Consider the following 13,484-nt stretch of genomic DNA (forward strand, 5'->3'; position numbering starts at 1 on the left):
GCTGAAGAACCTCAGTTCCCTCATATGTAAAGTGGAAACAGGGACACGCATCACATAGGCCCTGTCCTTCACAGGACTGGTTATAGAATCCAGTGAGGCACCTGGGTGGAGGGAAGAGCGGATTACAAACTGTCGAGGACATTCAATCTGTGAGGTTCTGCTGGGGCTCCAGAGGATGCTTGATGCTTGATCCAGTGATCTCCGTCGGGCCCCCGAGCCCCACCGTGCTTCTGTCCCTGTCCACAATCCTGACTTCCCCAGTGAGCCCCACAACCACCCAGCTGAGCCCATTACTCCCAGAATGGTAAGAGAGAAATATTGTTGTTTCAAGGTAAGCTCTGGGGTGATATGCAGCATTCATTGGTCATCGGATCGGGGGGCATACGGGGACTCCGTGATATGAGTGAGTGGACACAGGCCTCAGACGTAGATGGCAGGGCCAGGCCTTGGGTCTTTTTTTTTTTTTTTTAAAGATTTTATTTATTTATTTAATAGAAAGAGAGACAGACAGGGAGAGAGGGAACACAAGCAGGGGGAGTGGGAGAGGGAGAAGCAGGCTTCCCGCCGAGCAGGGAGCCCGACATGGGGCTCAATCTCAGGACCCCGGGATCATGACCTGAGCCGAAGGCAGTCGCTTAACCAACTGAGCCACCCAGGCGCCCCGGGTCTGTCTCTCTAACTCCAAACCCTCTCTTTGCCCTGACCCTGAACAATCCTCTGGTTTCTGGGGTGGCTCTGACCCAGGGAGTGTCCCCCTTGTCCCTCCCCACCCAGAGGTGCTCGGGGCAGTGTGCAAGGACAGGCACACCCAGACACACATTGGGGTTTATTACACACAGTGATATCCATCTATACAGAGAAGGGAGCCAAGCCGCTGGGCTGGAGGTAGCAGCTGGGGACTCTTGTCAGAGATGGGGAAGCCTCTTTCCAGAGCACTGGTGGCTGGGTCTCCGACCCTCCTGCTCAGGCTGGCCCGGAACCAGCCCCAAGGCCCTCTTCGTCTGCACAGCTCATCCGAAGGACCAGTTTTGGCAGGCTGGCCAGAGTCCTCTCCCGTGGGAGAGTTGGGGCCAGTGAGACCCAAACTCTGAGCTGCTGGCCAGTCTCCTTGGGCTGGCAAAGTCCCATCATGACCCTCTTCTGGGCGCTGCAAGATACCCGGGAGGCATCAGCCCCTCCCGTCTGGGACCTGCCGTCCTCCGCACTCCGGGAGCATGAGGCTTCTTTGCAGCTGGGTCCTCAGGCGGTGGTCAGAGTGCTTGGCCTCTCCTCCGGGCCAGAGGACACGTGTTCTCATGGAGGCCTCCTGAACTCGGTGGGAGCTAGAGCCCCTGGGGGCTGGGCAGGAATCTCGTCCTGCCCAGGGGAACCCGGGACCCAGAGGGGTGGGCAGCTGACTGTGGCTGAGTCCAGAGGCCAGAGAGGCTGGGACAGCTGCATTTACTGTCCAAGCTCTGGGTCTTTCTGGATGGAGCCGGCCCCAGGGCTCTGGAGCTTTGGGGGTGGGGTGGGAGGCTAAGTCTCTCTGGTAGTCAGGTGGCTGAGGGCCCAACCCAGCATCTCTGCAGCCTCTCCTGAGCCAGGCGCTTTCACCTTCACCTCCTTCCTGGGAAAGCCAAGTCCCACGGCTGTCCCCGCACGAGGACACAATTCCCCTGGACTGGATTGTCCACTTTCCCGCCAGCTTCCAATGCTGATCATTCTGGGGCTGGGCCACCACGCACCCTCTTGAATGTTATAAGGACACAGGGGGTGTATCCCGTGAAAAAAGATCAATATATTACTGTTTTTTGTTTTTGTTTTTGTTTTTTTTACAAAAATTAAAAACGTCCACACGCCTCTGTACAGGTTGTGAGCTGGGTGCGGGGGTCACTGGAAGAGAAGGGAGAGACCGAAGGTGAGCAAGGAGGCCCCAGAGGCCCCCCGCCCTGGTCTGGGCATCCTGCCCTGCCCATTTCTTCCAGAACACGCGTGTCCCCAGTCCTCTCACCCCCGGCTCAGGGCTTCTGCCTCCTCTCAGTGGGGCAGTTTGGACAAAATCCCAGGCTTTGTCCTGGCTGGGCCAGGCACTGAGGGAGCCCTGAATGACCACCAGGGTGGGCTGTGCCCAATCACCCAGGACCACGGCCCCAAGCCTTGAGCCACCTGATGGGAGAGTCAAAACTAGGGTCATGTCATCATGGGGCAACCCAGGTATTCAGGTGCTGTTGGGGAGCTGCAGATACCAGCCCCTGGAGGCCCCCTCGATGTCCCCCTCCTCCCAGCCTGCCCTAGAGACTCTTCCCTGCAAGGTACCTTATGCCAACAGCCGGGCACGGGCAGCCCATCGGGGCCCTGGAAAAGAAAAAGGTTTCAGTGATGGGGCTGGGGGACTGGTCAGCTCCCTGCACTCCATACATTCTTGCCCTGGGTGGCGGGAGACACAGCCCCGGGAGCTGCCACGTGGGCCAATGGACCCCACCGAGGCAGGGCCCGAATGCTTGTCCACCTGGGTAGTCAGGTCACGAGACAGGCAGGCCTCTCACTGCGCTCGCTCGGAGTGCGTCCCTGCGGGGCTTTGTTTGTTGGGACACCCGAGCAGGGGACAGAACCGGGGCACCGTGGAGGATCGGGGACTGTGCTGGAATCTGCTGGCCAGATCGAAGCTCCTGATGCTGGCTCTGGCCCCTCACGCGGGGGCCTGACAGCTCTCGGGAGTTTCTTCAAGAGCGTTTGAAGGATAGTCCAGGAAGTGGCCCCTGTGTCTGGGTCGGAGGGGCAGACAGGGCAGCTTGAGGCTCTCAGGGTAGAGAGCGGGGTGGGGGCTGGGGCACCAGCAAAGCCAATGCTGGCTCAGCACTCAGACACAAGGTGGGGTGGGGTGGGTGCCCCAGGCAGCCCGGAGGGCGGGGAGCTGGAAAGGGGCCATGGCTGACCCGTCAGTCAGCCTAAAGTCCCTGGGGAACCCCGGCACGGAAAACACTTCACTCTGGAGGCACCCACGGGAGCACAGCCCCCGGAACTGCCGTGGCCCCACCAAAGGGAAGGGGGGAGGAGAGGCCGGAAGGAAAGGAAGGCAGGATAGAGGAGAGGGGGGGTCAGAGTGGTGGGCACAGGTGCCCGGAATGCCCTGCCCTGCCCAGCCCCGCCCCGCCCAGCCCAGCACACAGCACACAGCAGGCCACATCTCATACCGCAGGGCAGGGCCCCCCGGAGCCCGGCGCCCCTCGTTTGCCTCCACATTTGGGATTCTCCTGTTTCAAAGACAAAGGCTGAATGACTTGGACGGAAGTCTCTGCCCAGGGCCTGGAGCTGCGAGGCTGGGCCCCCCCGCCCCCGCGTCCCCCTGGTGTCCCTGCACTTTGTGTGTATGCCTACCACTCTGCTCTTCTTGTCTTTTTCTCATTCACCCCTCAAGCCATCTGGGGGTAGGGATGAGCACCCTTACGGCATGGATGAGAAGACTGAAGAACCGAGGACCGGGCCTCTGGGATCCCTCACCCCGATCCCCCTTTGGAAGGCGGCCGGCATGCATTCGGGCTGGGGGTGGCCGGGGATGGCTATCTGCTTGGTCTTAGTCTGGAAACGCCCTGCTTTGCTGAGCTCCACGTCAGAGTCTGATGTGTGAACCCTCCCAGCCCTGCGGGGAAGGGAAGTGAAGTGTGGTTCCTTCAGGCCTACGGTCTGGTGGGCTGCCAGGAGCTGATGTGCGAGAAAAGGAAAGGAGGAAGGTGTGGGGAGCAGGGAAGGATTCTGGGGCATGCAGAGGAGGTGCAGGGGCCAGGTGGGGCCACCCACACCAGCCAAAGCCTTCTAACCCCCTTTAGGGCCAAGGAAGCTGAGAAAAGAGGGGCGGTGACGCTGGCAAGGACTCTGCCCCGGGGAGGGGGTGGGTCCCCCTGAGCCATGCCCCTGGAGGGGAGTCAGGACCAGAGCGAGGGGAGCCTCCATGATGGCAGGGACAGCCATGGTAGTCTCTCGGGACTTGCAAGTGAGCTCTGAGGACAGAGAAGACACAGGCCCGAGGCGGCGAAGACCTGGGGTGGGGCTCCCCCTCTGCTCCGACACGTACCACAGGACATGGCTGGTCCAGGCCCGGTGGTCCCGGCTCACCCTTCTGGCCCTTCACGCCTTTCCGGCCCGGGACGCCTCGCTCCCCCTGCACAAGGAGAGAGATGGGGGGTTGGCCATGGCTGCCAGGCCCAGGACCCCTTTTCCACTTCTCAGAGGGATGGGCCTCCAGCTGGCAGCCACCCCTGTCGTGCTGCACCCGCCTCCAACCTCCCCCTGCCCTGGCTCCTTTCCTGCTCCCCCCCCTTCTCTCCACCTGCTCCCCACCTTCTCTCCACGTTCGCTCCGGTCACCTTTCTCTCCTCGGGGTCCAGGGAACCCCTGGCCAAAGGAATAAAATGAGGTTTGAGGTTTGCTCTTGCCTCTCCATTCATCTCCGTGCCCCTCCCATCCGTCACTGCCCCGCCCCCACGCCTATTGGCGGCACAAACCGGGCCCGCTCCAGCTCCTAGGTGACACGTAGGCTGGGTGCAAGGCTGGTTTAGAGACAAGCATGCATTCAGGACACCAGCGCTGCTTCCTCTACGGGAGAACAGCGCCGGTGTCTCTGGACAGACGCCCTCAGGCAGAGCGGCCGGCCAGGGGCTTTCTCTTGCATCCCGGCGCCAAGCAGTTGGTGCTGACCCGAGCGTGGCTAGGGACAGAGACCCAGGAAACTCGGGGATGTCTTTGCCAGACTAAGAAATCGTGACCTCCCTTCTCTGCCTCTGGCTTAATCTCTTATGCCCCCACCCACCCATCCATCCAGCTGTCCATTCGTCCGTTTGTTCATCCACTCATGCAACCAACATTTCTAAGCATCCACCAGGAACTGCGTTGTGGGCTGGATACCGAAGACAGAGAAACGGATTTGATGGGTCTCTCCTCTCCCCCTTTTTATTTTCTGTGTCTGAGGATGTTTTGACATCATGAACTTGCTGGCCAGGGACAGGCTGCCCCGCCCTCATGCCTGCTCTTAGGGGTAGCAAAGGGCCGGCCTGGGAGCACGTTCCATATGTAAACCAACAATCCCCCCCGTCACCCACTTTATCTGCCTCTCACGCACAAGATGATACGTCCCTTGTCCAAAATCATCCCCAGGCAGGGTACCAAGACGCCACGGGCCACCCCTCCAGCCTCGAGCCCGCCTGCATCGTTCATACTTGCCCATCTTCAACTGTTTCCTGTGCCCTGCCTGCCTTCCCCGAGGAAACCCCCATAAAAGCTCTGCCCCCCACCCCTTTCTTTCCCCCCACGAAACCTGGTGCTTCCCCACGGGGCCCTGCATAGCAAGGTGAGCCCTTCCCTCGGGAGCCCTAAGTAACCCCCTCTTCCTTCAATGGCACTGACCTCTCTGGGTCGTCACTCGGTCACCTCCGTAAATTAAAACCCCGCAGGAACAGATAGGACACCTCCCTCACGGTCTAACATGACAGGCAAGAGGGCAGAGAAGCTGGTGGTCGATGCTCAGTGGCACGGGATGAACCAGACGCCACGGGGTTCCGGGGACAGGGGCTGTTCTAGCCGGGTCTGTGGTCAGGGAGGCTGAGCAGAATCCCCATGGCAGCCGGGCCTGGTGGAGTGGGTGCGGGGCTGGAGGCTTGCCAGCTAGAGCAGGTGGGCATGGCTTTGAGATGCTGCTCTGAGCCATGAAGGCCGCCGAGGCCACACTCTGGACCTCCCTGGGTCCAGAGGGTGAACAGGATTCAGCACTGGCTTCTTCTCTGGACCGTCTCAGGGATGGACCACCAACCTCCCAGTCAGAAACTCTGTGTGTCTGCAGTTGCTCTCCAAGGGGACATTCTCTCCTCCAATTCCAGGGTGGACACCAGAGTCCCTGCAGCCCTGATTGTGGTCAGGGAGCACGTGATCAGGCCCGGCCAACTAGGGCACTGCCTTTCTTACGGCCAAGTTGATGTTTCAGCATTGACCCAACTGGGGCCAGTGAGAATTGATGAGTCTTTTCTAAAAGGAGAGTGAAGCACATAGTCTTTCTCCAGGGTTTGGGTCTGGGAAGATGTGGGTCTGAGGCTACTGCCTCCATCCCATCACCACACCTAACTTGAAATGATTCCCCCACAGCAGCAGCACAGATAATAAGCTTGAAAGGCTGGGTTGTGTGGATTGTGCGTTTTTGGTTGTGAAAAAAATCCTTCCGGATTTTTCAGTTAGGAGTCAGTTTAAGCCAGTTTGAACTGTTTTCTGTTGCTGGCAACCCAAAGACACTTGATCCAATCAACTTTGGGCTAATATTTCCTCTCCTCTCCTTCCCACAGTAATGCCCTAGCTGAAGCTTCATTATCTCTCACCAGGATATTGCAACACTGCTCTCCTCACCTTCCTGTTCCAATGCATCATCCTTCCATCCAGTTATCCATCATCCATTCACCCATCATCCATCTACCCATCTTCCATCCACCCATCTTCCATCACCCATTTTCCATCCATCACCCATCCACCCATCATCCATCCACCCATCTTCCATCCATATTCATCCATCATCCATCTACCCATCTTCCATCCACCCATCATTCATCCTTCCGCCCATCCATCATCCATCCACCCATCTTCCATTCATCCACCATCTATCCACCCATCTTCCATCCACCCATCATCCATCTACCCATCTTCCATTCACCCATAATCCATCACCCATTTTCCATCCATCACCCGTCCACCCATCATCCATCCACCCATCTTCCATCCATCCATCCACCATCCATCCACCCATCTTCCTTCTATTTTTTTAAAGATTTTATTTATTTATTTGACACAGAGAGAGACAGCGAGAGCGGGAACACAAACAGGGGGAGTGGGAGAGGGAGAAGCGGGCTTCCCGCGGAGCAGGGAGCCCAATGTGGGGCTCGATTCCAGGACCCTGGGATCACGACCTGAGCCGAAGGCAGACGCCCAACGACTGAGTCACCCAGGCGCCCCCACCCATCTTCCATCCATCATCCATCCACCCATCCATTCATCCATCCATCCACCCAACTTCCATCCATTACCCATCCACCCATCATCCATCTATCCATCTTCCATCCACCATCACCCATCTATCCACCCATCATCCATCCACCCATTATCCATCTACCCATCATCCATCCACCCATCATCCATCCATCCACCATCCATCCAACCATCATCCATCCACCCAACTTCCATCCATTACCCATTCACCCATCATCCATCTACCCATCATCCACCCATCACCCATCCACCCATCATCCATCCATCCATCCATTCATCCATCCATCCATCATCCCACCCACCCATCATCCGCCCATCACCCATTCACCATCACCCATCCACCCATCATCCATCCATCCATTCATCCATCCATCATCCACCCACCCATCTTCCATCCATCATCCATCTATCCATCATCCATCTACCCATCATCCATCCACCATCCATCCATCTACCCATCATCCATCCACCCATCTTCCATCCATCCATCACGCATCCACCATCCATCCATCCATCCATCCACCCATCATCCATCCATCCATCTTCCAGCCACCCATCATCCATCCATCCACCCTCATCCATCCATTATCCATCCACCCATCTTCCATCCACCCATCTTTCACCCACCCATTATCCATCCATCCATCCATCCATCAAGTACCTACTCTGGGCTGTGAACTAGACTCGGCACTGGGGACCCAGAGGGAACCAGTCAGTTGGGAGTCCCAGCCCTGGGGAAGGGGGTCACATCCAAGCCCAGCAGATCAGATTACTGTATGGCAAGTGCAAGGACAGAAGCTACACACAGGAGGAGCCTGATCACTGTGAACAATGAGATACTTACATCTAGTCCTGGCTCCCCAGGTCTTCCCTGAGGAGAGACAAAGAGGACATGTAAGGGGCCAGGGAGGGGGTGTTGGGAGCACTACTGCTGGGATGTTCAGCCTTGTGAGTTGTCCACAAGCCTGATTTCTGGCCCTGGGATGGTGTAGTGCAGGGGGTTGAGTCCCCAAGGCCGAGTGACACCGTAAACGTGCAGCCATACTTGGCAGGCATTAAAGGAAGGTCGTTACCTTCTCTCCTTTGGTTCCTGGCAGCCCGATAAGGCCTGGAGGGCCAGCTGGCCCCTGAGTAGAAAAGGAATGGGTCAATTACAGGAATTAGTTACAGGAATTAGTGCCCCAGAGGGATAAACGAGGCTCATGACACTCACAGGCAGGCCGCTGGGGCCTCTCTCACCCGACACACCCTTCTCTCCCTTTGCTCCGTCCAAGCCCTGGAAGCAAAGAGGAGACATCGGTCAGGGGGAAGGGCTCAGACAGACAGCAGGACAAGAAAGCTTGGGGCCTGAGTGTGAGCTGGGGAGTGCAGGGCAGAGGAACGGACACCAGGCTCTCACGGGCTTGACCCCAGCTTCCTTCCAGTACAAACAGTAACCAAAGCCCACATATGGGCTCCCTCACACCCATTTCACAGATGAGTAAAGACAAGCAGAGGGAGGGGCAGGGACAGGTCCAGCCACCCAGCCAAGAAGCAGCACGGCTGAGGACCCGTCGGGTTTCTGAGGCCCTGCCTTGGACCTCGTCCCTGACAGCAGCTGCCTCTTCTAAACACGATCTGGGGAGGGCCGTGGGGCCAAACAGAACCAGAAGCAGCACATCTGCTGGGGCCACATGCTCGGCCCTGCTCGGCTGTGGCATTCATGTCTGAGTCCCGCTGGCCTCTGCGCTGCGGAATCAGAGATGTACTCTCCCCCAGAGTGAGTGGAAGAGAAACCAGACCTGGCAAGCTGTGAAGCCAGCTGGCCTCCCCCACACGCGGCACATGGGCAGGCCACACTCATGGTTTTAATTTAAGAGCAGAGAACATGACATGTAATACACACCAAACCCAAGACTTCACGTCCAGCCTGTGGGCAGTTGAGAGACAGCTGTGTGCATGGGGGGCAGGGGGGGAAGCGTGTAAGGAAGGGGGGCGTGGCACAGGAGGCAGAGGCTGAAGATGAAGGCTCAGACAGAGGGACAGGGTGAAAGAACAGAGTCCCAGTGTGGGGCTAGGGGGCACCAGCTCCGAGGACATCAGGGAGGTTGTGCTCCAGGGGATTCAGAATGTTCAGGCCCTGGGATAATACAGAGCTGGATTGGGGCCAAGTGTGGGGCTCTCACTGCTCATTAGCAAGGCTTTCTGGAACTATCCAGGCTGGGCGTCTGCAGTGAGTAGAAGGGTTTCCAGAACTTACCTTGGGACCCTGGATTCCCTGAAGGCCCTGGAGGAGGAGGAGAGTGGTCACAAAGGCTTATAGGCCACTCACTGGCCCCGTGGCCCTGACCTCTGCAGACTCCCAAGCCCAGACCCAGGCTCTCCCATTATTGCTTGATGTGCCCCCTCCCCACCGGAAATCCTGTCCTCCCCTGGGTCACAGCTCCAGGCCTGGGCTCACCACCCCCTGCACACCTCAGCTACTTCACGCCAAATGTTCTTACCATGGGGCCTGGGGGCCCAGGGGGGCCGGGGGGCCCTGGCGCCACTATGATCTGGGCCTAGGAAGCAGTCAGAGATGGGTTAGTCACTCCCGCCCCAACATACCTCACTTGCTCATGCTTGAACGCACTGGACATCAGATGAGCACTCCTGGGGGGGGTGGTGCTGGGCCCTGAGCCACTGGGCTGAGTCTCTCCAGAAGGGCACTGCCTGGTGGGGGCCCCAGGGGCTGGGCTTTGGGGTTCTCAGATGGGCCTCAGTTGGAGGACACAGCCCGAGGTGCCCCCTTCCCCCTCCCTCACTGCCTTGGGTTTGGTCAGGCCAGGTGGCCTTTCTGTCCCAAGATTCGGGGCCCCTGGGCCGGGCATTGAGGGGAGACCCTGGTCCTCAGCAGCCCCCCTTACCAGGCTCTCTCGTAGGCTGTCAGATGCCGACTCTCCCTTCTCGCCCTTGGGACCGTCAGTGCCCTGCAGGACAGCCTGGCCTTCAGCCCTTTCTGTCCATCACCAGACCTACCACCCACCTTCAGCCCTTTCTGCCCATCACCAGACCTACCACCACAGACCTACAAGTACCTCCCCTGCCTTCCCCATGAGGCCACCAGCAGCAGCGATGCGTTAGCATTTGCAGCTTGAAGCAGTTTTCCCTAAATTGGTGACACGCTCTGGGTGCCCAGAAAGTGGGTGTTTGGAGAGCACATTGACAGCGGTATAAATTGTCTCCTGGGCGGCAGGGGGGCACACAGCTCTCTAGCTGAGGGAGCCCCGTGGATGTACATCAGATGCGAAGAGGGGGCACCTGCTGGCCGCTTGAACCCACAGCTCTTTCTGTTCAGCCACAGTGACCATCACAGTGGGTATTTTATCACATGGCCAGCCACCACTCTCAGCCCTGTCGGGCAGGCCCTCGTGACTGGGAGGAGGTTATCATCCCCATTTTAGAGGTGGGGAAACCAAGGCCCAGGGAGGTCAGGAGACTCGTGCAGGCTTCCAGAGCCAGCAGGGGACAGAGCAGGATGCAAACTTGAGCAGTCAGGGTGGGCTCTAACCACCCCTTTGTTCCACCTTTGCGGAGGCCTTGGGAGGTAGGCGGTAGGTCCCTATACGGAGGCTCGGAAGTCCAAGCAGCAAGGGCTGAGTCTGAGCTTTCTTTGCAAGGCTTGGCGCCCCTGGGCCGGGTGGAGTTGGCAGCGCCCCAGCGGTGCCCCCCTCCCCCGCGGCTGCTGTCGTGGGCACACATTGGCCCTGGAACCCCACAGGGGGGCAGAGTAGGGCGGGGCCCGTGCAGCCACCTACCGGGAGGCCCGACAGGCCCATCTCGCCCACTTCCCCTTTGGGTCCGGTCGGCCCAGCCTCTCCCGGGTCTCCTTTGGCTCCTTTGGGACCCTGCGAGCCACAAGAACACGGGGTCGGTGGAACTCAGCAGTTCTCTGTTCCCCCACCCCAGAGGGTCCCCAGAGCTTCGTCCTGGCCAGGCCAGACCCCCACCCCCATGTCTTCATCCTGGGTCCCTGCCTCTGGCCCAGGCGGTGAATGCACCGAGGGGCCTGCATGAAGGCAGGGGTGTAGGGCGGGCCAGCAGGTGGGAGGGGTGGAGGGAGTGGGACCGGGCAGCCCCTGCGGGGGCCCTTACAGAGCTCGGGGGGGTCAACCCTGCGCTCGCATCTCAGGAGACGGCAGTGGGAGCCCCCAACACCCCTTCCGGCCACTCATTCCCTCTCTCAGCCAATCACGGAACGTCCGAGATGCGGCCCTAAAGCCACGGCCATGAATGTCCAGTGATGTCCCTGACACTGTGCTGTGTGTGGGGGGACACACAGGTGTGTACTTACAGCAATACTCATAGGACCCAGAGTAACGGGAACATTAGCTAGCATTTGAAGACTCTTCCCTAGACTGTGCCCCGCGCACTGCTCTAAGTGTTTTCCACACACAGTTATGTAAGTCTTACAACTGTGACCATCCTCCCCTCCAGGTGAGGATCTGAGGCTGCCAGACAGTGAGCAGCTTGCCCGAGGCCTAAGGGCAGAACCAGGACAGGTGCCCAGGCAGCGCACTCTGTCCTGTGGCCTCTAACTCTGCACACACACACGCACACACACACGTATGCACGCACACACACGCACACACACAGCCCACTACTAGGGACCAGGATCACCAAGCAAACGAAAGGCCCAGAGACCTTCTCTCCGTCGATTCCCGGGGCACCAGGCAACCCCAGCTCACCCTAGAAGGGAACAGAAAGCAAGGGAGGTTACGGTGTCCCGTGGTTCCCAAGAGGGCCTTGTGGCTGGGCTGCCTCCCCTCCCTGATCAGCACGACATCCCTGGGTTGGATCCCTAAAGTGGGTGGGGTCTAGGAAGGTGCACACTGGGTGCCCAGCACCCTCCTCAGCTCCTCCGGGCAGATGCAGACCAGGGCTATAATTTACAGTCTGGGAGTTTACAGCTTGGGAAACTGAGGCTCGGGGGGGATCCAATGACTCGTGGCAGGCCACACAGCCCAGGGCGATGGCCGGGACCAGATCTTGCAATTTCCACGTCTCCTGAGCCACCTGGGCAGGCGGTAAACGATGTGCACGGGCCATAAGAATGGCTATGTCTGTCATCTATGGGACCTGGGGACGTCCTGAGGGCTTACGCGTGCGACTGGGGCTTCCAGGGAGGAGCTAGGGCCGGGAGCAAGGCATCCAGCTTGGTTAGGAAGGAGCGGGGCCACGTTCTCTGAGCCCCCAGGAGCCGGGCTGGGATGCCAGGAGAGAAGAGGGGTGAGCATGGCAGAGAGCATGGCGCTGGAGTTAAGGGGCTTGGAGGGGACCACACAACAGGCCCGTGAACTCACCTTGGCTCCGGGGATCCCAGGTGGCCCTGGGGGCCCCTGTGGCCCAGGAGGACCCTGTATGTGAAAGTCAAGCTGGTCAGTGTTTACGCGGGTCTTCCCCCGCATTGCTGGCTCACCCCTTCCCCCCAGGGGCCAGGGCTCTGTCGGGCTGGCCTGCAACAGGTCGAGGGCCCTCATAGCCTGCTTCCCACCCAGTCCCCCAACTCTTGTCTTGCAGCTCGGGGGGGGGAGGGGCAGGGAGGTGGCACCAGGGACCGGGTGGGATACCACGGTGTCCACTGCCACAGTGAGTCCAGAATCCCCCTACCTTCAGAGCTAGTATCCCCCAAATATAGATTTCTTCGCAACACGCCCCTGCTCAAGATCCTGCGATGGCTCCCTATGGCCTCTTGCAGCAAACATATATCCCCCGTTGGCATTCAAGGCTAGCTAAAAATGTCATCCCTGACGGTGGCCCAGCACTGCTCTCTGCGTCCCTCCCGTGAGCTCTCTGCCCATCGGCTCTGCTGCCCGCTGTCTGCTAGTGCTGGAGAGTCCTGGGTAAGGGATGGCACCTGCAGCGTCTCTAGGTCTGACCCCGCTCCCAGGCTTCCCACAGACCACCTGCCCACCGTGGTTCATCGTCGCCCTCCAGACTCGTGCCCCCTCCTCAAGCCTGCACCCGGCCCAGCCCCTCCTCCCAGTGACCTGTGCCCTCCTTGCTGGCACCTCCATGGAGACATCTCTGGTCTTCCTATCTTCCTCCATCCCCCCACCCAGGCCCAGAGCCCACCACCACCCCGCCATGGCCTCCTTGCCTCCAGTTGCCCCCACACCCACTTTTATTCACCTTCCATGTCATTCCTCAGCTAGCCTGCCCACAATATGTATGTGTATATATATATTTTAAAGATTTTATTTATTTATCTGACAGTGAGAGAGAGAAAGAGAGAGAGACAGAGTGCGCGCACAAGCAGGGGAGGGGCAGAGAAAAAGGGAGAAGCAGGGAGCCTGACTCAGGGATCGATCCCAGGACCCTGAGATCATGACCTGAGCTGAAGGCAGACGCTTAACCGACAGAGCCACCCAGACACCCCACAATATGTATTGTGAGCCCCACTTCCTGGATCAAGAACCAACGGTGGCAGCCCACTGCCCATCGGCTGGAGGCATCATTCCAGTCTG

General features: G+C 59.0%; 1 protein-coding gene across 5 annotated transcripts in view; it reads right to left on the reverse strand.

Annotated features, from left to right (window-relative positions):
- Positions 1–548: 548 nt before the first annotated feature.
- The window catches only part of COL23A1 (collagen type XXIII alpha 1 chain), a 301,959-nt gene continuing 289,023 nt past the window's right edge, over positions 549–13,484 (reverse strand). For 3 of the 5 annotated variants that reach the window (XM_027606800.2, XM_027606799.2, XM_027606798.2), the window contains 14 exons: positions 12,321–12,374; positions 11,662–11,706; positions 10,776–10,865; positions 9,885–9,947; positions 9,483–9,539; positions 9,239–9,265; positions 8,213–8,275; positions 8,073–8,126; positions 7,844–7,870; positions 4,318–4,371; positions 4,052–4,138; positions 3,174–3,233; positions 2,296–2,334; positions 549–1,872 (listed from right to left, as the gene is read on the reverse strand). In XM_027606800.2, coding sequence (XP_027462601.1) covers positions 1,870–1,872; positions 2,296–2,334; positions 3,174–3,233; positions 4,052–4,138; positions 4,318–4,371; positions 7,844–7,870; positions 8,073–8,126; positions 8,213–8,275; positions 9,239–9,265; positions 9,483–9,539; positions 9,885–9,947; positions 10,776–10,865; positions 11,662–11,706; positions 12,321–12,374 — 723 coding nt within the window. In that variant the 3' untranslated portion in view covers positions 549–1,869. The remainder of the gene's footprint in view (positions 1,873–2,295; positions 2,335–3,173; positions 3,234–4,051; positions 4,139–4,317; positions 4,372–7,843; positions 7,871–8,072; positions 8,127–8,212; positions 8,276–9,238; positions 9,266–9,482; positions 9,540–9,884; positions 9,948–10,775; positions 10,866–11,661; positions 11,707–12,320; positions 12,375–13,484) is intronic. The other 2 variants (XM_027606803.2, XM_027606801.2) reach the window with 1 other exon arrangement.

The sequence above is a fragment of the Zalophus californianus genome, chromosome 5 (assembly GCF_009762305.2).
Source record: "Zalophus californianus isolate mZalCal1 chromosome 5, mZalCal1.pri.v2, whole genome shotgun sequence".
Lineage (NCBI taxonomy): Eukaryota > Metazoa > Chordata > Mammalia > Carnivora > Otariidae > Zalophus > Zalophus californianus.